The following is a 25,680-nucleotide window of genomic DNA, read 5'->3' on the forward strand; positions in this document are numbered from 1 at the left end:
TGGTAATTCAGCTTTTTATAACTGTACACCTTTGTGATAGTTGCAGCTGTGTGTCAACTTGGCTGGACCACAATTCTGTGTGGTTTAAGCAATTGTGATGTGGGTTGTTCCAATGATGGGATCAGATGTATATGCTTTGAGCAGCCAATCCATTGAAAGGGAGTTTCCTTAGGGATGTGGCCTGCTTCCAGTATATTTATGGACATCCTGGGAAAAGAGACACTCTTCTGAGGATTGGGATTCTGTTGTGCTGCCTACAGCTGTCTGTGAGCGGATAATCCGCCATTCGGCATGGAGATCTTGGATTTGTCATTCGTTGGAGTCAAGCCAGTATACTGCCTGCCAGCCTTGAGCTCGTCAGCTCCTGTAGCTGCTTGTGTTGGAAAAAGCCTCCAGCTTTGACGTTTGATCCAAGAACTTGGGACTTGCCAGCTTCTTTAAGTGTGTGAGCCATTTTCCTAAGATAAATTTCTCTTTCTCTCTCTCTCTCTCTCTATAAGCTTTACTGGTTTTGCTTCTCTAGAGAATCCAGTCTAACACAACCTTATTGACAGCAATTACAATAATTGACTGTGCAAACCTACTGTGGTTCAATGTGATTTTTTCATCACTGTTAATCCTTCTTTTCCGTCTTGCTCCCACCCCTGGTAACCATTAATAAACTTTGGTCCATATACATCTGCCTTCTCTTATCTTTTTGTATAAGTGAGATCATATAATATTTGTCCTTTTGTGATTGAGTTATTTCACTCAGCATAATGTCTTCAAGCTCCATTAATACTTCAAACCAAAACTTCATTATTTCTACTGGCTGAGTAGTATTCCATTGTACGTATGTACCACATTTTTTAATCAATTTTCTGTTGATGGACATTTAGGTTGTTCCCACCTTTGGGTTATTGTGAATAGTGTTGCAATGAGCATTGGTGTCCAAGTCTCTTTTTGAGTCTCTACTTTCAAGTCTTTTGTGTGCATGCCTAGGAGTGGAATTGCTTGATCACATGGTAGTTCTAGTTTTAGTTTTTTGAGGAACTGTTACACTGCTTTCCACAATGGCTATATTATTTTGCATTCCCACCAGCAATGGATAAGGGTTCCAATTTCCCCACATTCATGCCCAGCATTTGTTATTTTCTTTTTTATTTTAGCCATCATAGTGAGAGTGTAATGATACCTCATTGTGGTCTTGATTTGCATCTCTGATGGCTAATGACACTGAGCATCTTTTTGTGTGTTTGGTAGCCATTTGAATGCCCTCTTTGGTGAAATATCTATTCAAGTCCTTTGCCCATTTTATGATTGTATTATTTGTCTTTTTGTTAAGTTGTTGAAGTTTTATATATATATATATATATATATTTTTTTTTTTTTTGGTTATTAGATTCTTGTCAGACATACGGTTTCCAAAGATATTCATTCTCCCAGTTGGTAGATTTTCTTTTCACTTTTTTGGTAAAAGTTTTTTTATGAATGGAAGCTTTTAAGATTTATAAGGTCCCATTTATTTATTTTGTCTTTTGCTGTTTGTGCTTTTGTTATATATTAGATAAGCCATTGTTGAAAGCTTGGCCTGATAGCATTGTCCCTGCTAGTTCTTTTAAGAATTTTATGATTTTAGTTTGCATATTTATGTCCTTAATCCATTTTGAATTTTTTTTGTTTATATTGTGAGTCAAGGATCCTGTTTCATTTTTCTGCAAATTGGAATTCTAATTTATCCAGCACCGTTTATTGAAGAGACTATTCTTTCCTCATTGAATGGATTTAGCACCTTGTCAAAATTCAATTCATCATAGATGTGTGGGTTTATTTCTTGACTCTGAGTTCTATTCCATTTTTCTATACGTCTATTGTTATACCAGGACCAGGCTGTTTAAATCACTGTAGCTATATCTCATTACCATTGAGTTGGTCTTGACTCATAGCGACCCCTCCTTGGGTTTCCAAGGCAGTATCTCTACAGAAGTAGATTGTCCAGTCTTCCTTCTGAGGAGTGGCTGGTGAGTTTGAACTGCCAGCCTTCTAGTTAGCAGTCAAATGCCTTAGGCACTACACCACCAGAGCTCTGTATAATATGTTTTAAAATCAGGTCCTCTTATTTTATTCTTTTCTTTCAGCATTGTGTTAACTATTCGGGACCTCTTACCTTTGCATTTGAAGTTCAGGATTGATTTTTCTATTCTGAAAAGAAGGCTGTTGGAATTTTGATTGTGATTGCATTGAATCTATAGATTGCTTGGGTAGTATTGACATCTTAACAATAGTAAGTCTTCCAATCCATGAACATGGAACATCTTTCCATTTATTTAAGTCTTTAATCTCTTTCAGAAGTGTATTATGGTTTTCATTGTGTAAGTCCTTCATGTCTCTAATTAGATTTGTTGCTAGATATTTTATTCTCTTAGATGTTATTGTAAATGGAATCGTTTTCCTAATTTCCCTTTCAGATTTCTCATTGCTGGTGTATAGAAACCCAATTTATTTTTGCTTGTTGACTTTGTACCCTGCAAGTTTGCTGAACTCCTCTATTACCTCTAGAAGTTTTCTTGTGGACTTCTTGGGATTTTATATATGTAGGATCATATCCTCCATGAATGAGATAATTTTACTTCTTGTTTTCCAATCTGGATTCCTTTTATTTTTATTTTTTTCTTGTCTTATTGCTCTGGCTAGGACTTCTAATGCAATATTGAGTAGAAGTGGTGAGAGCAAGCACCCTTGTCTCGTTCTCAATTTCAAGGGGATTAATAGTTTTTTTTTTGTTTTTTTTTAAGAAAAAAAAAAAAAAAAGCTTGGCCTCATCTGGGCTCTGGGCAGGTAAGGAAGGAATCAGAGCATTAAAGAGGATCAGAACCCCCCTCCCTGACCCAAGTCCATTGTAGTGGCAGTGATTAGCAAGATGTCCCCAAGGGAAAGGTGAATTTTTAGGGAAAGAGTCAGAGGAGTCTGTTCCCACAGAGAGAGGCTGCCTATATTTCCCTTCTTTAATTTATTAAGGAAGCAGTTTTCCTCACAGATGACCACGGGGGCTTAGTGACTAACCAGAGGTCAGGAAGGGGATGCTGGGCTAGCATTTCCTGTGAGCCCATCAGGAGCTCAGCCAATGGTCCCGTTGTCCAGTGGCCACCTGCTACCATTGCAATGAAAGGAAGGAAAAGCAGGCTGTTTATTGAAGGAAAAGTGGCTTCTATAGCTGGCCTTCAGTGGCACAGTAGGAGTTCCTTTGTAAAACTCAGCCCAGCTTGGCTTCCAAGCAGCATGCTCATTTATAACACCACAGAGCTTCACGGTGATCAAAGGCATGTTAAAGTAATTCCTTACATGTCAACACCTTCGTGCTTCTCCTTGAAATGTAAACCAGCAGCTGAAATCCAGGGGCTTGCAGGAAATCCTGTTCTCACTCTCCTGGTGTAAATGATCAAGCTAATGACTGTCTAGTTCCTGGGCAGGCACTTGGCTGCTCAGACCAGGTTTGCAGAGTACACTGGTGTGTGTTTAACACTGTCTTTGGGGCTTGTTGGTTTCCATCCCATCTTCTTCTTTATTGGAGATCAGAGCTTGACCCACAGCTGCAGCACTGCAGTGCTGCTCAAACCTTCCTGGTAGACCCCACCATGGGCCCTGCACTAGAGCTCAGGACGGCAGTCCAGACTCATGGCCCTGGGCACTGAAGTCAGGTCAGCACTTCCTGCCCAGCCCCACTCTTGCTGTTTATTTTTCTTGCCCTCCTGATGTTTTGATGGGAGCTCTGGTAGCATAGTGCCTAAGGCACTTGACCGCTAACCAGAAGGCTGGTGCTTCAAACCCACCAGCCACTCCTCAGAAGGAAGATGGGGCAATCTACTTCTGCAGTGATACTGCCTCGGAAACCCAAGGAGGGGTTGCTATGAGTCGGGTCTGACTCGATGGCATATAGCTACAACAACAACATTTTAATGAGCCCCTTGCTAACTTGTAACTTGTGGGTCACCTCCCTCCTCTGAGCCTCAGATTCCTTATTTGTAACATTATTAGTAGATTCCTCATAGGATGGGTGGAAAGATAAAGTAAATAATGAGTGTAAGGGACAGAGAAACCAAAACCAAAGCAAAGCCATAGAGTCTATTCTAACCCGTAGTAACCCAATAGGACAGAGGAGAACTGCCGCCACAGGGTTTCCAAGACATTAAATCTTCATGGAGGCAGATTGTCTCATCCTCCAGGTTTAAACCACCGACCTTTTGGTTACCGGCTGAATGCAGAGTAGGTACTCATAAGTGATAGTTGTAATTAATATTTTTATTATTGTTAATTGCCCTTGAAATATTAAGCAATGAGCATTACCCTAGCCTGGGTATATTGGCACCAAAAGATGATATGATTCAGCAGAAAAAGTATGGCTTTTGGAACCTTGCACACACACTTGTGTTCAGATCCTGAAGCCCTAGTGTATAAGTTATATGTCACTGGGGAAGTAATTCATCCTTTAAATCCAAATTTTCTCACCTGTGGAATGGGGGTGATAATCATATCAGGTCAAACCATATGAAATTGCCAATATATGGCTGTTTTTGACTTATAAAAATGGCGATTTTTGCCTATCTTGTAGGATTGTTATAAGAATTGAAAACAATATGGAGCATGCCCAGCACAGAGCCTTCAGCTGCAATCCTTCAGGCCTCTGTTGTCTGGGCAGCCCACTTAGAAGCTCCTGTAGTCACAGGAGTGAGAAATGCTGAAGGGAGGAGAAATGTCAGAACTTGGTGACCAGATGGGGGGCAGGTGATGAGGGAGAGGGTAGAAGCTAGGGTGAACCTCAGATTTCTGGATTGGGACATAGGTAGATGGTGGTGATATTTGCTGATACAGAGAACACAGGAGACATAGATTTGAGGAAAAAGATGGTGAATTTTTGTTTGGACAGTGCCTAAAGCATTTGACTGCTAACCGGAAGATTGGTGATTCAAACCCACCAGCCACTCCACAGAAGGAAGACAGGGCAATCTACTTCCATAAAGATTTGCTGCCTTGGAAAGCCAGTGGGGGTTGCTATGAGTTGGAATTGACTCAATGGAGTGGGTTTGGTGGATTTTGTATGGAGATGTCTAATTATATGGGCTTGTGGTCCGAGAGAGTTGTGTACCAGAATCTGAAAGTGGGGAGTAACCATTCACATTCATACTTTAACTGAAGTCCTAGGAGTAGTTGAAATTACCCTGGATTAGCATTCAAAGTAACGTGATATATGACCCCAGATAAAACGTGAGGGTATGAAACGAAGTGAAACAGCAAGCATTTGCTGAGACTCACTCTGTGCAAGGTGGGGGCAGAGAGGGCAATGGGTCGCTGAGGGAGATATTTCCCCTACCTTGAAGGAGCTAACAAGGAGCCCTGGTGGTGCAATGGTTATGCACTTGACTGCCCCCTGAAAGGTCCACAGTTCAAACCCCACCCACTGGCTCCACAGAGGGGGCTGGACAATCTGCTTCTATAAGGATTATAGCCAAGAAGACCCTGTGGGGAGGTCTACTCTGTCACGTGGGGTCGCCAGGAGTCAAAAATTGACTTGATGGCACCTAGCAACAACAAGAGGCTAACAGTGCAAACTTGGCCACTTTTGAGTAGGGTCTTGGCATATGGGGGGGGGGAACTGTCGTAACAAAGTATAAAAATGAAAATGCTAATCTTGTAGGATGAGATCTCATGTGTACATGTTTATGTGCCCAGCCCAATGCCTGGCACTGCTCAATACTGACAAAAAAGCATTGGCATAGAGGGCCCGTGGCTAGGGTGTTGCAAAATATGACATTTATATTCTTGTATTTTTAAAAGGAGATTCAGTGTGTAAAGTATGGCAGAAATGCAAGAACCATAAGGACTGTGATGTTGGGGAAGAGGAGGCGCCAGAGCCAGTGATCAGAAGCACTCTTGATTCAAATGTAGTTGTATCCATTTAGAAGTGAGCTAAAGATTATTTAGACAGTTCATTAGCAGAAAATCCTCACTATCGGAAAAACGATTTTAGCTGGAAGGGGAGCTTACTCAGCAATCGAGTGTTATATCCTGGGTGAGATCAGTTGCAATGCCTTCTGGGATCTCAGTAGCAGACTGTGGGGAAGAAGGGAAAGAAGAGTGAGACCTGCGAAACCAGAGGGACAAATCAGTCTGCAGATTAGACTCTGATGGGGTGGCCCAAAGGAATAGGAGAAACATGAAGGTGACCCAGTCCTTGGTTGACATCCAAGGGGACCCAGGAAACAGGTGAGGGTCGAGAGGCAAGTTCCAGTCACTGAGGGGAGAGCACTGGTAGGATAGTATAGGGAGGTGCTATTCTCAAAGGAGAATCTGGAGGATTTATCAGGAAACAAGGGCAGAATAGTAATAATAATCAATAGCACTGTGATAACTGCAATGTAAGCGATCATGTAATCCTCACAGCAACTGTAAGAGCTAGGCATTATTACTCTTGTTTTGCAGGTGAAGGTACTGAAATACAGAGAGGTTAAATCACTTGGCTAGGGTCATACAGCTCGGAGGTGGCAGAGCTGAGATTTGGACCCAGGTCTGTCTGACTCCAGAGCCCACACCCTGGAGTCTGCTGCAGTGTCTCCCTACAGACACTCAGATCCATGGACTTGGTGGAGATAACAGGGAAGGCTGTACCTTGGGGGCCTTGGATACTCAGGGGTCACTCAAGGCCTTTAGGATGCTATACTTCAGCTGAGCAAGCCTGGATTAGAGCCATTTGTTAGCGGGAATTAGGTAAGGAAGGTTGGTAGAAGGCTGGCTGGGACTGAATCTGTGGGCCAAGGGCCAGGAAGGCCAGGCCAAGGCGGACTGCCTGGCTGGTGAGTCCACCATCCTCATGGACTCACTCCCCTTAGCTCCAGGGATAAGGGGTCGATGTTGATGAGGGACCTGAGAGGAAAATGGACATTCTCACACTGGGTTCTTCCTATTAAGCAGGTTTCATAGTCCCAGGTGTGTTCTAGAGTGGCTTTTTTGATTGCTCGTTAATGATGGATAGATTATGGCTCACATAAAGTTGCTGTGGATTAAAATTGAGATCCACTAAATTGCATTGACAACAGGCTGCATTTGGGGTAAAGCCCATGAGAGGCTCCTCTCCGCTTCTCAGTTTTCATCATCAGAAGCACCTGCTCCCTGGTGGCCGGTGTGATGCTGTGCCCACCTCTCCGGTGATACTGGGAGCGTATTCAAAAGAAAGGGTAGTTTGGGCCCAGGACTGATGCTTCAGTCCCACCTGCCAGCTGTGTGACCAGAGGCTACTCACTTTATACTCTAGGCCTCAATTTCCTCCTTCCCTATAGAATGGAGACTTGAAGACTAGGTGAGATGATAGCTCCAAAAAGCATCAAAGCTTTCCTATGAATGTGGGCTTTTTGTCTGTGCCCTGAACACTTCTCTGTCTCGTCTGTTTTCTATCCTGCAGCCAGAGAGATCTAGCACACATATAATGAAGTGGTCCACTTCTTAAAACCCCTCAGCTACTCTTCATTACTTCAGGACATTGTCCAAATTCCCTAAAATGATAATCAAGGCCCTTTCCTTTCAGGCCTTACCTCATACCCCAGCATGATCTTCTTCTATTCCACTTCCTCAAGTACATCTCCTGCTGTAGATATGGCCTCTGGCACCTGACTACCTGGATTCAAATCCTGCCTTTACAACCTATTGGCTGTGTAATCTTTGGCAAGTTATATGACATCTCTGGGCCTCCCTTTCCTTATCTGTAAAATAGCTTGTAGTGTGGATTAAATGAGATCTATGTAAAACACTTAGAACAGTGCCTGGCCCATAAAATGTACTCAGTAGGTATAAACGGATGCTGCTGTTGTTGCTGTTATCTGGGCCTCGCTGATCTCACTAATGATTACCACACATGCATGCCCCATCCCATCCATTTTATTGTCTCCAGCCATTGAAAGGTATTTGGCTGTTAACCATAAGGTTGGTGGTTCAAACCCCCCAGCCGCTCTGTGGAAGGAAGGTGGGGCAATCTATTTCCATAAAGATTTACCACCTCAGAAACTCAAAGGGGGCCGCTATGAGTCGGAATCGTCTTGATGGCAGTGAGTCTGGTTTGTTTTTGGTTATTCTCTCCTACCCTCTACGACTGCACTGAGGCAGCATGTTATCCGCTCATCTTCTTCCCCTGGGCCTCATCTTTCTACCTCCCACTTTGCCCTTTCACTGGTGGTGTTGCCCTTCTTGTCTGGCACTTGGTCACATGACTGCTTTCTTCTTAAATGACTCTGAAATTACCTTGAACACTGGGAATAGGAATTTGCCCCAGGTGCCAGGCTCAGCCCAAGGCTAGAAGCGGGTGGTCGGTCCCTGCACCCTGTCCAGCAGGCTGCTTTGTGATATCTAGTTTGTCTACCAGAGGCTCATTTTTGCGGCAGATCTCCAGCCTGGATTTGTGACATCAAGGCTCTGGGTTGCTAAGATTGGATGCAAATTCACCTGTAGGCAAAGGATACCTGTAACTGGCTTTGACTTCCCTGGTATTGCAGAAGTATTTCTTCAGAAATGGTCCTCTTACCTACCCCTCACTACTAATAGTGTTTTGTGGCTTGGTATTCCAGTTGCTAAAATTCTCTCTCAAAATATTTTAGCTTGCTTCCCAAAGAGGCCCAGCTGACTTCCTCAAGTGCATCATAAATCTCCAATCCAAATCTCCCGCTCTTATGCATCATCCCAATGTGCTGATCACAACAGCACAGTGTGAACTCTCCAGTGACTAATGTCACTGGCACATTTGTAACCCATCCTTCAACTGTGATGATGTCAAGATAAATCATTGTCCAGAAATTGTTAGTTGGCTGAAGTTGGGGACCTTAGTGTAATCCCTTGATTTTATAGGAGGGGACCCATAAAAAAGCACACGGAGTTAGGTGACATTCTCAAGGTCACACAGTCAGAAATTACCGGACTAAATTGGGACTAGAATCCAGATTTTCGGTTTTTCAATCCAGTCCTCTTTCTAGTACACCCAAAGCCATTTCCCGTGAGAATATTTGTATTTAGAGAGACTTGCTGCTGCCTACTGTTGTCCCTCATGTTTTTATTCCCTCCAATGGAAAATTTGGAAAATAACAACAAAAATTAAGAATACTTATCACTAATCTCTCCAAGCTTTCATTTTCATACTTGTCATATGTTTGATGCATACTGAGGGAGAACATTCACTGACAGCCCAATCTGCATAGGAGGGAACGCTTGAAATGTATCTATGCGCCAGAGAGCCTGAAAGCTGAGCATGACCTTGGCCAACCCGGAAATTTAGACACAAATCCATGCAAAGCATGATCTTACCGTAATAATACTACAGAGAGAGCTCCTTCTGTAGTGGTGCTTCTTGGCCACCATTTTAACATCTTAATGTTGTTGTTGTTATGTGCCGAGTCAGACCTGACTCATAGCAACTCCTCCTTGGGTTTCCGAGGCAGTATCACCACGGAAGTAGATTGCCTAACTTTCCTTCCGAGGAGTGGCTAGTGGGTTTGAACCGCCAGCCTTCTGGTTAGCAGTCAAATGCCTTAGGCACTAGCCACCAGAGCTCCTATAACATCTTAATGTTGTTGTTATGTGCCATAGAGTCAGACCAACTCATAGCGACCCCGAGGCAGTATCACTACGAAAGTAGATTGCCCCATCTTCGAGGAGTGGCCGGTGGGTTTGAACCGCTAGCCTTCTGGTTAGCAGTCAAGTGCCTTAGCCACTATGCTACCAGAGCTCCCATCTTAATGTTGTTGTTGTTGTTGTGTACCGTCGAGTCACACCTGACTCATAGTGACCCCTCCTTGGGTTTCCGAGGCAGTACAGTTGGAATTTTGAGCAGGTGAATTTCCTACTTCTATTTCCTAAATATCCACCAGGGGGCAGTAAAAGTCACATTAATTTTTCAATATGCTTGACGAGTGCCAAGCAATCAGGCCACTACATCCTCTTTGTATCTCTTTCAGCATCCATGTGTACAGTTACAGGATAATGGATTTCATGTCCAACAGTAGGCTTGGATAAACCTGGAGATATCATCAGCTAAATGCAAGTCTTCCTCAAACACAGGCTGCCCCCATGCACAAAATTCCATCCAGTATATTGGTCCCAGATTGTATTTTCATTTGATTCACGTTAGGCCAGTGACTCTCAAAGTACACATCGGCATCACATTGGTGCTTTTTCCAAAATACACGTGCCCAGGTCTCATCCTACAGCTATTAAATCGGAATTGCTGGGTGTGAGGCCTAGGCATACAGACTATATTTTGATTCTCGTACATGACTCCTTAAGAACCTGTGCATTAGAGAAACTTCAGTAATTGGGGGAAATGAGTGAAACTCAGAGGAGAATGAATACGAATTCTGGAAAATCTTTCTCCCTTTTAAAAGTAGAAGTGGCAGAAGGGTCTGGTGGCTATGGGAACCCATTCTGAATAGCTACGAATTTCCTGTAGATTGTTCTTGTATTTTACTAAGCCAGGAACTCAGGCAGAAGATCTGGAACTGGCCAGTCCCGGGAAAGTCAAGATTCTGTTGTTACGGTTCTAAGAGAGCCATGCTCAGGAGCCAACTCTGAGTCCAGACCTCAGATACTAACACTGCCCAGTATTTTAAGACAATGTTTTCTATAGTAATTAAGATACAGAGACCTTCACATTTATCTTATTAGAGGTGGACATGGCACAGTGAACTTGATGGGGAGGGTCAGGAGACCTCAATTCTCATCCCAACTGCTCCACCACGTGTTAAAGGGGCTAAAGGCAGTTATTTCACCTGACTAAGCCTCAGCTTCTCCATTTGAATTATGAGAAGGTTGGACTATGTTGATCTCTGAGGATCCTTCCACTTCTAAAAATTCAATGATTCTGTTAGTATTGATAATCTCGACTTGTATGGTACTTCTCTGGCAAAGAGCAGAAGAAATATTCAGTAATGCAATGAATGACAGAGACTATTCACCACGTAGTTTAATTTATTTAAGGCGTATACACTGAATTCAAAGGAGAAAATATTGCTCCCAATTATATATTGAACCGTTAGTATCTTCAGCATAACAGAACCTTTGCAGAAGGGAGAATTACCCCACAGTGAAAACTTGACATTTTCCATTTCCTGATCTATAACTGCCATTTGTCCAGCATGCATATATTTACTGTAAGGTGCCAAGTGGACGCATGCTTTGGATGAATATTAAATAACTACATAAACATCAAGGTCATAGTTACAAGAAAGCCTCAGTTGAGGGCCCTAGAAGGCTAGCATTGATCTCTTGTAAAGTTCCACTCTCGAATCCTGCTGACAAGGGGAAACAATTGATGTGGACCATTATTAAGGCTTTAAGTGTTTCTCCATTGTTAAAGATCTTTTACAAGCCCAGAGTAACTGATAGTGCCCAAGAAATTGGCAAAAGCTTCACTTAGAAATATGGGATGGTCAAAGAGATAAGCAAAAGCCAGAGGATAGGTGTTCCGGGTTGGGCTCACACAGCGAAGATGCAGGGCTGAGGCAGATGGAGCACCAGGAAGTGCAACATCCTTGGGCTGCCAGGGAGCTGCTCTCTGAGTTGCCAAGTTAAGAATGGAGGTCCTGTTTGCGGGCTCTGTTGCTCCGGACACTGCACAGGGAGTCGCTCCCTGTTTCACATCCACCTTTAAATTTCCTCCAGCTCCTCTCCTGCAGTGAAAGCCTCCTTTTCTGTCATCGCAGTTCATTCCTTCCCTGTAACTGCACCAAGGATCCCACAAGTGTCTTGGGAATTGAGGGGTACATAAATTATGCAGACCCACAGCTCCAGACTGCCTGTCTGGACTGGTCAAGCGCCCCAGATAATTATGTAAATGTCCCGGGGACCTGGGAGGAGAGCAAATATTGCAAATGACAAAATCTAATTTAAAAAACTCTCAACAGACTGGAAGGATTGACCACATCTACTAGATGAATTCAGTCAGAGATGTAAACTATACAACTGCCATTTCCTGGGCACTAACTGTATGTTTGGTAGAATGCTTGGCCCTTTACAGATTTTAGTTTATTTAATGTTTATAGCCACCCAGTGAGAGTAAATTTTTATATCCCCATTTGGGAAATGAGGACACTGAGACATGGCAATATAGAGGAAAGTGCAAGGGGCTTAAATTGATCTGGATCCCGATCCCAATTCTGCCCCTTAGCTAGCCGGCAAGTTACTCCATCTTTTACAATTGGCAGTAGCATGGCTTTATGTCTGCCTTTTATGGGTCAGGTACTGTGTGTTGAGCCCTTCACATTTATTATCTCACTTTATCCTTAAATCCTTAGAACAACCTTATGAGGTAGGTGCTATTAATATTCCTGTCACAGATGAGGAAGGCTCAGACAACTTATGTTAACTTGCCGAAGGTCACCCAGTAAGGAGCAGGACAAGGATTTGAACCCAGGAAGTGTGACTGCAACACCTGCACTATTGGCAACAGCTGCACCCACTCCATTTCCTGTATTATAAAAGAAGAGAATCACCATATTTTCTGTGAGAATCAGATAACTCCTATAAAGTGCCTCAGATAGTACCTGGCACTCATCGATGGCACTGATTCTTATTATTAGTTAAATGACTTGCTTAAGGCTATAGCCAGTAAGTGGCAAAATGGGATATGAACCCAGATCTTGTGACTGCAAACCCACTACACTCTCCACCTCCCTTTCTGGAGGATAAGATTCAGGAAATTCCGTGTCACTATCTTAGGAGCTCTGGTAGCATAGTGCCTAAGGCACTTGACTGCTATCTAGGAGGCTGGCGGTTCAAACCCACCAGCCACTCCTCGGAAGGAAGGTTGGGCAATCCTACTTCCGTAGTGATACTGCCTTGGAAACCCAAGGAGGGGTCGCTATGAGTCGGGGCCGACTCGATGGCAAATAACAACAACAACAACAACATCTTAGTATCTAGTCCAGCATTATCCCCATGGAAGATGCTCAATGAGTGCTCAGATGGGCTTGATCATTTTGTCACTCATTCACCAAACACTTGCTAAGGTCCTGCTCTGTTTGGGGGAGGGGGTCCAGAAAAGAAAAGAACACTAGAAAAAATAAATAAATAATAAAAAAACCAACCATAATGTTAACCATTCTTTTCTTTCCCGCAGGTTCGCATGGTGAAAGATGGTGACCCTTCCTGGAAGCCCACTTTTATTGTAAAACCTGATAGTGGTTGTCAGGGTGATGGAATCTACCTCATTAAAGACCCCACTGACATCCGCCTGGCAGGGACCCTCCAGAGCAGGCCAGCTGTGGTCCAGGAATACATCTGCAAACCTCTCCTAATCGACAAGCTCAAGTTTGATATTCGTCTATATGTCTTACTAAAGTCCTTAGAACCCTTAGAGATTTATATAGCCAAAGATGGACTCTCTAGATTTTGTACCGAGCCATATCAGGAGCCCAACTCCAAAAATCTGCACCACATCTTTATGCACTTAACTAACTATTCCCTGAATATCCACAGTGGTAACTTCGTCCATTCGGACAGTGCTAACACAGGCAGCAAAAGGACTTTTTCTAGCATTCTTTGTAGGTTGTCTTCCAAAGGTGTGGACATCAAGAAGGTCTGGTCTGATATCATCTCCTTGGTGATTAAGACTGTCATCGCCCTGACTCCAGAGCTCAAAGTTTTCTACCAGTCAGACATACCAGCAGGGAGGCCGGGGCCCACATGCTTCCAGGTAAGCCAGCTCCAGGCCTGAGTTCCCAACCTTGACTGGGTCTATGGAGGGCTCTTTGGCCTCATGTGGGATGAAGGGTAGGGATGGGCTGGTCTGAGTGGGATAGGCATGGCTGCCAGTGTGGGTATTAAACCTGAGTCCAACTCTCAACTTTCTACTTGCTACCTGTGTGATTAAGGATCCCTGGTGGCATAGGGCCTAAGGCATTTGACTGCTCACCAGAAGGTTGGTGGTTCAAACCCACCCGTCACTCCACAGAAGGAAGACTGGGCAATCTACTTCTGTAAAGATTTACCACCTTGGAAACCCAATGGGGGTCACTGTGAGTCAGAATCAACTCCATGGCAATGAGTTTGGTTTGGTTTTTTTGAGCTGTGTGATTTGGGGCAAATTAATTTATTTTTCTCACCTGTAAAATGAGACTAATAATACCTACCATGGATAATCCTTATAAGAATTAAATAACATATATAAATCACAGAGCCTGCCATTTAATTAGTCATTCATTCTTTCATCAATTTTACACCTGCCTAGGAGGGGCCAGTCACTGTCTTAGGTACTAGGAAGATAGCATTTAGGAAGTCAGGTCCTGGCTGGCTGATGCATTGAGTCTATAGTGGGAGACAAATAATTTAAAAAGCAATTATTATGAAGTGTGACAAGTGATAGAATAGGGGCTATGAGATTTGTGGGACCGTCTCACATTTTCTGGGAGGGGTGGTGGTCAAGGAAGTTTTCCTAGAAGAAGTGACAACTGAACTGGAACCTGATGTAAGAGTTAAGTAGCTGATGTATTTGAAGACGTGAGAAGGAACATGGTGTGCTCAAGGAACTGAAAGAGGTTCGTATGGTTGGAGGGTGGGGTTTGAAGCAGGATGTGGAGGGAGAGGAGAGACCAGGTTGGAGAGGTAGGTAGAGGCCAAGTTTTGGAGCCCCTGAGGGGAGTAGGGGGCCCTGAAGGATTTAAAGCAGGGGAGTGATGTATTCAGATTTGCATGTAACAGAGAATAAACTCTCTGCAGGGTAGAGAATGGATTGAGGTGAGGCTGAAGGCAGGGAGGTTACTAATGTGGCCATTTCTTTCATACGAGCAAGAGAGGATGCTGGCTGGGATTAGGAAGATCTTGGTGGAAATGGAGAGAATGAGCAGATATGAGAGTCATTTAGGAGGTAGAACGGACCAACTTGGTGAATGGATGGGACTCGGCAGGAGTGGAAGGATGGCTGCAGCGAGGGAAGGAATGGAATCAGATAACTCACACTTGGGTGGATGGATTGAGGCCACAGGAGAAGGGCAAAGCCTATGAAGGAAGGTCAAGAATTGGACTTGAGCGTGTTTGAAGTGCCTGTGTGATATTCAAGTGGAGACATTGAACACTTGGGCCTGGAGTTCCGGAGACAGAGGTCTGGGCTGGAAAGATTAAGAACTCGTCACTATTCAGATGACTTCTGAAGCCATGAGAGATTGTAGGGTGAGAAGAGGTCTGAGAAGACCCTTGTGGGCACCACCATGTAAGCAAGGGACAAGCAGAGGAGAGGGAGCCAGCCAAGGATATCGAGAAGGATATACAGACATAGACAGTATATGAGGGGAAGAGGTGTCCTAGACACCAAGATGCTTGCAGGCAAGGCCTGCCTTGTCAAATGCTGCAGAGATGCCAAGCAAGACCAGGGCTGAAACCATCCAGTGTCTTTTCCACCAAGGAGTTTGCTGGGGACTTTAGTGAGAATTATCTTTAGCAGCATGGTAGGGTCAGAGGCCCAACTGTAGTGGATTGAGCATTGTGTGGGGAGGGAGGGAAGGGGGAGTGAAGGTACAGCATTCTTTCAGGATGTTTGATTGTAAGAGGAAGGAGAGGGTGGTGGTTGGAACACTTGTAGTCCAGACACTCAATAGGCACAGTTTCCAACCACCAGAGAAGTCAAGCATTATCAGGAGATGATAAGCAACAGGTCTCTCCATCTAATCTTTTAAAGTTATTTTGTAGTAGTTGATATGTATAAAAGAATACATGGGACATCCATGTGAGCTATGAAGCAGGCAGCAAAATTATCACCCCAAGCCCACCTCCCAATCCAAGATCTATGATTAGTGGCATCCTCTCCTATCCCATTTCCCTACCTACTCCCAGAGGAAACACTGTCTTGAATCTTATGTTTATCTGTTCTTTGCTTTTATAATTACTTTTATTGCACATCAATGTATTCCTAAATAATACATTGTTTCGTTTTGCTCTTTTGGGGGCTCTATAAAAATGGTATTTTAAAGTATATTGTCTTCTGCAACATTGTTTCCACTACATGTAATTTTCAAAGGTCCATCAATGTTAATGTGGGTAGTTACTGTTTTTTTTTTTTTTTCATTTGCACTGCTGTGTAATACTTCATTGTAAAGATGCACAACTTGTCACATTTTTCCTGTCTGTGATCATTTGTGTTCTTTCTAGTCCTCCATCTAATCTTAACAATAGAGATAATGATGACTTTATCACCTTCTCCTACCACACTGGTCCTCCCAAATGCTAGCTAGTTACCATCTCCACAGGCCCCCTCTGCCCCCTGCCTGGATATCTGTGAACTGAGAGTAATGAGAACAGATGGAGAGATGTGCAGCCTATAGCTTAAATCCATCTTTATACTGTGATGTGAGAACATCTATGTTACAAAAATAGGCACTGATTAAGTTTGTTCCTTTTTAGACTTGCAGATCATAAAGTTTCCTTGGTGTCCAGTTTAGAATAGCAGTTTAAGAAGAGGCTAGGAGTATTTTACCCTGAAATAGGAGGGTAACGTGGGACAAGAAGGGCAAGGGAAGGAGTTGGGTGGCCTCTCTAGTGGATGGGGAGTTCATCTGACAGCAGAAAGGAAGGCTGGCTCCCGTGATGTTGCCCCAAAGCGGGCACATCTACCCCAGGAGCTGGGCACCAATCAGCAGGATTTCCATGCAGGCTGGTGAAGCCCTTTGGAGGGAATTCAGGCAGCGACCAATACCAGGAGCGGATCATTGTCATCCAGAGATCTGTGCTTAGGCACTTGGACCCCAGGCCTTCGATTCCCAAGCAGGATGTCCACCTTAGCCATCAAGTGTTCTAAGGCATTAGAAAGAATAAGTGGACAGCACTTAAGAGGCAGGACAAGAGAAATCTGAGCCACCAAAAGTTAGGACAAAGGACACAGTTGCAACGTGGAAGCATCCAGAGGTCATTCTGGGGGACTGTGTGGTTGCATCTGTTTAACAGTGAAAGCTATTCCAGGAGCATCCTGTGAGCCCAGCATGCATAGCCAAGCCACAGAATCCTGGCTCAGTGAGAGTGGCCGGGTGGAAGGCCAGGCCATTGTTTGGCTGCTTGCCTTGCTAGGGACAGGCTGCATGGGACAGCCATAGGGGTGGAACCAGGGACCCAAGCTGTGGGGAACTGGAGAAAGCTGCAGTAGACAGGGAGGGAGCTGTGGTTTGGACAGATCATGTCTAGCAAATGGAACCACAGCCTTGTGACCATTTTCCATCTCTTGACCACAACTAAATGCTTCCAGGCCTGGGGTCAGGGGAGGAGCACAGGACCGTAAGCACAAATAAGAATTCTGCCTCTCATCAGCAAGTCTCTTCACCACCCCGAGCCTCAGGATCCTTATCTGAAGGCACCTATACTCACTTCCTTACCTGCCTTCATAAGCATACTATGAAGTAACATAAGTGAAAACACTTTGCCAAGGATAGGAAGTGTTAGATGATTGAAAATGTATTGTTTCACTATACATTTCAGATACACGGTGTTTGAGAAAGAAAATATTTCCTTTTTTCCTTGGAGAGTCCCATCATACTTTCTTTATCCTTGTTGTTGTTAGGTGCCGTCGCATCAGCTCCAACTCATAGTGACCACATGTACAACAGAACAAAACACTGCCTGGTCCTGCGCCAGCCTCACAATGCTTGCCATAGCTGAGCCCACTGTCGTAGCCAATATCTCATTGAGGGCCTTCCCCTTTTTTCACTGACCCTCCGCTTTACCAAGCTTGCTATCCTTCTCCAGGGAACAGTCCCTTCTGACCACATGACCAAAGTAGGTGAGACAAAGTCTGGCCATTCTCGTTTCCAAGGACCATTCTGGCAGCACTTCTTCCTTCTTCCAGGACAGACCTGTTAGTTCTTCTGGCACTCCATGTTATTTTCAGTATTCTTTGCCAGCACCACAACTCAAAAGCATCAACTCTTCTTTGTTGTTGCTGTTATGTGCCATCGAGTCAGACCCGACTCATAGCGACCCCTCCTTGGGTTTCCCAGGCAGTATCACTACGGAAGTAGATTGCCCCATCTTCCTTCCGAGGAGTGGCTGGTGGGTTTGAACCGCCAGCCTTCTGGTTAGCAGTCAAGTGCCTTAGGCACTATGCTTAGTTTTCCTTATTCCTTGTCCAGCTTTCACATGCATATGAGGTGATTGAAGACACCATGGCTTGGGTTAGGTGTACCTTAGTCTTCAAGGAGATATCTTTGCTCTTCAGCACTTTAAAGAGGTGTTTTCCAGCAGATTTTCCCAGTGCAATAAGTCATCTGATTGCTTGACTGCTGCTTCCAGTGGTATTGATGGTGGATCCAGGTAATAGAAAATCATTGACAACTTCAGTCTTCATTTATTCAGTCTTTGTTCTTATCACTTGTTAAAACACTCATTAGTTTGAGTCTCAAATTCCTAAACTGACTTGAAATCACAAGACTTAGGGACAAGGCATGGATCTACTATTGACTTGCTCTGTCTTGCACACGTCAATTAACTTCTCTGGGCCTCAGTTTCCTCACTCATCTCAAGGCTTGCTAACCAATTCAAAAGTGATCAAGATTATGAAAGAACTTTGCAAAGTGCCATGCTCTGCACATATATAATACATTACTTCTTTGTCACGCAAACCCCTTCACTTGTAGCCTGGGCTTGGCTCAGATTGCATTATTCCAGAACATACCCTATAGCTCCCCAAATTACATTTATCTTGCACATGTGACTGTGACCCCTTTCCAATCATAGCCACAATAACTACTTGGGAAATTGTAATGGCCTGGAGCAGCTGCTGGCACTGTTCAGACTGTGGGCAGGTTTCCTGTAATCTGTTGCCTAGGAACGTGGCTGCCCTGTTATTCTGGCTTGTCCCCCTGTCATTGCCCAGTCAGCCCTCAGCAGCATATTCTCATGCTAGTCGTCTTGAGGGCAGCGCTGTGACCCTGGCTTAAATAGTAAGGTCCTTCTGGGTGTAGATGATCCATGTGGCAGAAATACACATGCCGAGGAAAGGTTTCCAGCTCAGCTTTTGAGAATATTCTTTCCCAATTCCATCACTAGGTCTTATTTTCCTCCCGTTCCCTATGTCTAATTTTCTCCTTAGCCCATGATCCTTTCCCTTAGGTGTCTGGACAAGGCCCCTTTCCAATTATGAAGATATTTCTCCTCTTTCTTTTTGGCCTTCTTCTTACACTTCAGACACCACAAAAGAACGAAGCAGAGAAGCAGTGTAGCAGTCAAGGGCTTGGGCTTTGTTCTTAGACTCCCTGGGTTGAGGTAATCCCAGCTCTTCTTTCTAGCAACTCTATCTGGTGAGCTTGGCAAGTTAATCCTTTTCAGTCTCAGTTTCCTCCTCTGCAAATGACGATAATATTAGTATTCCTCTCACAGAGTGTTGTGAGATCAAATAAGAGCAAACAATGTAGAAAACTTGGTATAGTACCTAGCACATAGCAATCACTCAATGAATCATAATTTTTGTTATTGCATCATTTGTTATCTGTAACAGTAGCAGTTCTTCAACTTGCCCATGAGGAAGTGCTTGAAGTTGTAGAAAACCACCAAATATTGACATTTTAAACTTAACTGGAATACCAATGTTCCAAGGAGCGTAATTTAAAAATCAAGTCCTTAGCCTGGTATTGGTTTCTTCTCTAGCCTACCCCCAGCCTAGCTTCCCAGTACCCTACCTGAGCCCTCAAGTCCTGTGTAACAGGCCTGATTCCTGTCTCTTGTATTTAATTTGTACTTTCCCAATTTTTCCTTTTTCTTCTCTTCTGTCTTGGCCTGGCATGCTTTCATGCTTTTTCCCATTCTCAGTGTTTTTTAATTTAGTGCCTTCCAAGGTGCTGCCCAAATCTCACCTTTTCTGTAAAGCTTTCTTTGACCACTTCTTGTATTTAAGCTTTGTTCTTCCTTTGAACTCTAACATATTCCCTGGGCAGCCACTGAGACAGGCCTTGGGCTAATTATGGGGCATGTGGTTATGGATAAGACACAGTCTCTGCCTGTGAGGGGTGTATATTTTTGTGAGAAAGATGATACATCATGAAAATTACAATTTTTTGTAATAAGTGCTGAGAGGGCATACATAGGATGCCAGGAGAGCACAGGAAAGGGAATAATTCACTTTACCTAACCCATTCAGGGAGGACTTCCCAAAGGAGGAAATGTTTAAGGTGGAGTTTGAGTCATGAAGAGCAATTTGTTGACTAGAAAAAGGTGAAGGACACCCTACTGTCCTGGGTTTCTTCTTACCTCACTGACTGCTGTTTCTCTTCCTCCTCTTCCTGAGACTTGTTAGAAAACCTCAGGACCCAGTCTTTGGACATTTCTCCTCACATCTACACTTACTCCCTAAATGATCCCATCTAGTCTATTGGCTTTAGTACCACCTATATGCTAAACGCAAAAAATAAATCCACTGCCACTGAGTTGATTCTAAATCATGTAGCATCCAAATGCCTAATCCACTACGCCATCAGAGCTCCTTATAGTGACTTCATTGTTGTTGTTGTTAGGTGCCATCGAGTCGGTTCTGACTCACAGCGACCCTATGCACAGCAGAACAAAACACTGCCCAGTCCTGTGCCAGCCTCACAATCCTTGCTATACATGAGCCCATCGTTGCAGACACTATGTCAGTCCATCTCATTAAGGGCCTTCCCCTTCTTTGCTGCCCCTCCACTTTACCAAGCATCATATCCCTCTCCAGGAAATGGTTCCTTCTGACAACATGATCAAAGTAGGTGAGACGAAGTCTGGCCATTCTCATTTCCAAGAAGCACTTGGAAATGTTCTTCCAGGACAGATACTGACTCCTAAATTTGTATCTCCAATCTTAACTTCTCATTGATCTTCAGACTGGTATATCCAACTTCCCATTTTGATTTTCTACTTGGATATCGATGTGCATTTCACCTTTCCATGTCCTAAGTGAAACTCTATTTCCATTCCAAACCTACTCTCCTATTGCCTTTCTTACTTCAGAAAGTGAATACCATTCTATTATTCACACCTAAAATCTGAGTCATTCTTTTTTTCTTCTTTTCACTTCCTTCTTATACGCAAGATGTCAGCAATTCTTGAAAATGTATTTTAAAATATATTCTAAACATAACCACTTCTAACCAACCCCATTTTGTTATCCAGTCTAGGCAGCCATGACCTTGTACTTGGACTACTGCAGTAGCCCCCTAATTTATGTCCCTCTTCCACCCTTGCTGCTTATAGCCTATTCTTCACACTGTAGCCAAATGATCCTTTTAAAACGTAAGTTAGTTCAAGTTACTTCTCTGGCACAAACTCCCCAATGACTTCTCATTGCACTTAAATGAGGCTACTTACCATGGTCTACAAGAAGCTACATGATCTGTCCCTTGTCTTTCTGTCTGGCCTCATTGCCTAACACTCTCCCTTTTGTGTGTTCCTTCTTGCTGGTCTTTGTTCTTGCTGTTTCCTCCACTCTTCCTCAGCTCTTCAAATGGTTTGTTCTCTTCATTCTTATTCTGCTCACATAAAACTTTCTGAGACTTTAATTTCTGGTCATGATGGAGTGAAAAAGACTGGACTCAACATCCTGCTTAAAACAGCTAGAATACCAGACAAAATATATTCAGTAAGTATTTTCAGACTTTGGACAATAGCAGCTCAACACTATGATTCCTGAGAAAAGTGAGAGAAAAACAAGGCAGCAGGTGAGTCCTAAAATTACCTCAGTTTTCTATCTGGAGGCAATTCCCAGAATACGAGCCCAAACCTAAACAGAGCTCAGTGACTTCAATGAGTTGAGGAGATGGAGATTGGAGTCTGGGGAGACTGAAGTGGCTAGAAGTTGTGGGACAGAGTTCCAGAAAGGAAAAGGAAAAGAGCTCCAGAAATCTGCATGGGGTCCCCATGAGTCTTTGCTGAGTACTGAGCAATGCATGTGTATAGTGTCAATTCTAAATCTAGGCACAGAATGTCCAGGAACTAATAAGATGAACATCTCCCAGAGCTCACACAAGATGGGAAATGGTCAAGCTCTGAACAGCCAGAATGGAGAGTCTTTGGTGATCACCAAGAGCATTCAATAATACTGACTTGCAGCTCTAATAGTCACAATGCTTAGCACCCAATTAAAATGAACAAACAAGCAAAAAACACAAACAGGAAAATGTAACCCATAACCAGGAGAAAAACCAGTCCATAGATGCAGACCCAGAAATATTAGAGATGAAAGAACTACCAGAAAAGGACATCACAATTGCTATTAAGACTGTACAAATTTTTAAAAGAAAATATGAACTTAATGAGGAGAAGAATGAAAGGTATTCAAAAGAACCAAAAGGAACTCAAGAGTAGAAAAACACAATTTCTGAAATGAAAATTTCACTGGATGGCATTGATATCAGATTAGATACTGCAGAAGAAAAGATCACTGAACTTGAAGACATAGCAATAGAACTTATCCAAAATGAAACACAGAGAGGAAAACAGGAATAAAAATGAACAGATTCTCAGTAACCAGTGGTAAAACTTCAGGTGGTTTAACATATATTTAATTGGGGTCCCAGAGCAGAAGAGAGAAGGAAATTACAGAAAAATATCTGAAGAAAGGATGGCCAAAATTTTCCATATTAAGGAAAAGTATAAACCTATAACTCAAGAAGAACCCCAAATATGATGAAGACAAATACACAACTACCCAAGGCTCATCATAATTAAATTGTGGAACACCAGTTATAATGAGAAAAGCTTACAAGCAGAAAGAAAAGGCACATTATGTTCAAAGGAATAAATAACCATAAACTTCTAATCAGAAACTGTGCAGGTGAGAAGACAATGGAATGACAAACATCACCTCCTTAGAGAGGCTGTTCTGGTTACCTAGTGCCACTCTGACAGGAATATACCACAAATGGGATGCTTGAACAAACAGGAGTTTATTCTCTTATAGTTTGGGAGGCTAGAAGTTCAAGTTCAAAGTGCCAGGCTCTAGGGGCTGGGTGAAAGCCCCTCAACCTTGGGCTTCAGCTCTACCTTCTGCTCCTGGCCCATTGGAGCTAGAGGCTTTTCTTCACTCAGACAGCTGCTGGCTGCTGAGGCTGACAAGCCCAAGGTTGACAAGTAAAAAGGCACAGTCCTGATCTAACCAAACCACATGGCAGGCCATTCATTCAAGTCCATTGAAAGTCCCAAGGTCGGCAGAGCACGCATGGCGGTTGCTGAGCAACGACGCGGCTACATGCAGAGTTCAAGTGTGCTGTAAGCTAGAGACCATTCCCAAAGCTGCTGCTTATATACGGGAAGCAGACCACATCCCTAAGGAGCTATTCAGCTGCTCCAATACAGTCTACCATGGAGTTAATAACCAGTCTTACCATGGGGAATAACTACATTCAGCTGCCCAACCACTCAACCAGGCCCAGCCAAGCTGACACACAAACTTAACCACCACAGAGGCCTTTCTTGGCCATCCTATCTGAAGTACTAACCTTTCCTCTCTACCTTCTCTATCTTGTACCTTGTTTTACTGAGTTGCTTCTGGTCTCTCTCCATTAGAATGTGAGCTCCAAGAAGGTGGGGGCTTTGTCTTGGTCATTGCTTTATCTCTAGTACCTAGAATAGAATCTGATATTTAGTAAGTCTCAATAAATATTTGATAAATACAGAATGTTTCTAGGCAGAAGATTGAAAGGCAAAGAGCAGTAAAGCATCCTGGAATTACTAATAGTTCAGCACAATTGAAAAGCGCCAAATGTACAGTGGTGAGTGGGAGGAAATAAAGCTGGAATGTGAGACAGATGCCAGGTCATAGAGGAATTTGTAAGACATGCTGTGAAACTTGGGCTTCATTCTGGCGACAGGGATGTTAGTCAGAAAAGTTTTAGTATTCAGTTTGTGCCAGATGAATTAGAGGGGTGATTTTGAGTGCAGGGAAATGAAGAGGCTGTTAAAGAAGTCCAGGTGAGCAATGGTGCAGACTTGGCCTGAACTATAAGCGATGAGGATAGGCCAGATATTGTAAAGCACACTTGATTTGATGACCAGCTAGATGTGATGGATGAAGGAGAACTTTTTGATTGGGTGGATAAGAAATACAGGAGGAAAACATTTTAGAGAAAGATGGTGTATTCTCCATGTAACAAATTATCCCCAAACTCAGCAACTTAAAACAAAAATTTATCATCTCATAGTTTCAGTGAGTCAGGAATCCAGGCTTAACTGAGTGTCTCTGGCTCTGGGTCATTCACAGGACTGCAAGCAATGTCTTGGACAGGGCTGCAGTTATCTCAGGGTTTGAATGGGGAAATATCCTCTTCCACACTCACTCACAGACTGTTGGCAGCCCTCTAGTCCTCACTGGCTTTTGACTGGAGACATCAATTCCTTGTGCATAGTCTCTCCACAGGGCAGCCCACAACATGGCAGCTGGCTTCTCTCAGAGTGGGCAAGAGCAGTGGACAGTGTACCCAAGACAGAAGAAGCCACTGTCATTTTATGACTTAATATTTGAAGTAACCTCTCATCATTCCTGCCGTATTCTATCTGTTACAAGGGAGTCATGAGATCCAGGCCACCGTCGAGGGGAAGAGATGACAAGGGCATGAATACATGAAATGGGGATCGTTGAGGCCACTTCAGAGGCTGCCCATGACAGACAGTGAGTTTGGATCTGTTGAATTTGAGGAGCCTGGGACCTCCAAAGTGGAGACACGCTGGATGCAGCGCGACATGTAGGTCTGGGGCTCAGGAGAGAATGCCCTCTGGTTGGAAGGTAGCTTGTTGTCTTTGCCTGAGTTTCCAATTAATGGCTCAAGGTCCCTTTTCCTCAACTTGATTGGAAACTTCTAGAAGTCAGAAATGAAAGACGTATCTTCTCTAGGGCACCCTTGAAGTGAAATAACCTGTGGAGGCAGAGCATCCCTTGGTTGAAATGCCCCTCTCCATTTGATCATTTCTGCCGGAAGGACTTGGAGAGAAGGCTTCTCTTCTCTAAACTGCAGGTCCCTGATCTGCAGAATGTAGATGCTAAACTAGATTCATGATTAAAAAAGTGAAGCTTTTTTCCCTTGGAATCCCAGCATATAAAATAGATAAAAGTTGAATCGATCTGGTTGGTCCCCTACTTGCTTCCTCAGAAAAACAATGGACCAAGTAAATTCCCAATTTTATGCCAGCACTGACATTCAAGTGTTTTGACGAGATCGCCTCTAAGTTCCTCTGACAGCTCCGTGGTTCTGTTTATTGAGATCCACTGTGCTACCCGTTTCCTTGAACTTTTGAGAGGAGAATCCTTCCTATTTCCTTGAACTCTCTTTGGACTTGTGAAAAAATATAATGAAGCTGACCTTCATTAAACACGTATGCATCAGGTACTGTGCAAAATATTTTACATTGTACTTTCTTTATTTGATCCTGCCTCCCTTACTAGGTTGTAAACTCCAGGAGGGCAGGGACTTTGTCTATTCCACTACTATATTTCCAGTAGCTCTGATGGTGTAGTGTCTAAGGCATATGACTACTAACTAGAAGGATGGCGGTTCAAACTCACCAGCCACTCCTTGCAAGGAAGATTGGTCAATCTACTTCCATAGAGATACTGCCTCAGAAACCCAAGGAAGGGTTGCTATGAGTTGGAGACGACTTGACAGCACTAAGTTATTATTATTATTTTTTAATATAGTTCCTGGGACATAGAACCAGAAAAAACAAAACAAAACAAGA

General features: G+C 43.5%; 1 protein-coding gene across 1 annotated transcript in view; it reads left to right on the forward strand.

The window, feature by feature from the left end:
- Positions 1 to 25,680, forward strand: part of TTLL11 (tubulin tyrosine ligase like 11) — a 336,895-nt gene that overhangs the window by 115,936 nt on the left and 195,279 nt on the right. The window contains exon 4 of the mRNA XM_007936749.2: positions 13,127 to 13,702. Within this exon, the coding sequence (XP_007934940.2) occupies positions 13,127 to 13,702 (576 nt within the window). The remainder of the gene's footprint in view (positions 1 to 13,126; positions 13,703 to 25,680) is intronic.

The sequence above is a fragment of the Orycteropus afer genome, unplaced genomic scaffold, assembly GCF_000298275.1.
Source record: "Orycteropus afer afer isolate SDZICR_OR568_19922 unplaced genomic scaffold, OryAfe1.0 scaffold00037, whole genome shotgun sequence".
In the NCBI taxonomy this organism is placed as follows: Eukaryota; Metazoa; Chordata; class Mammalia; order Tubulidentata; family Orycteropodidae; genus Orycteropus; species Orycteropus afer.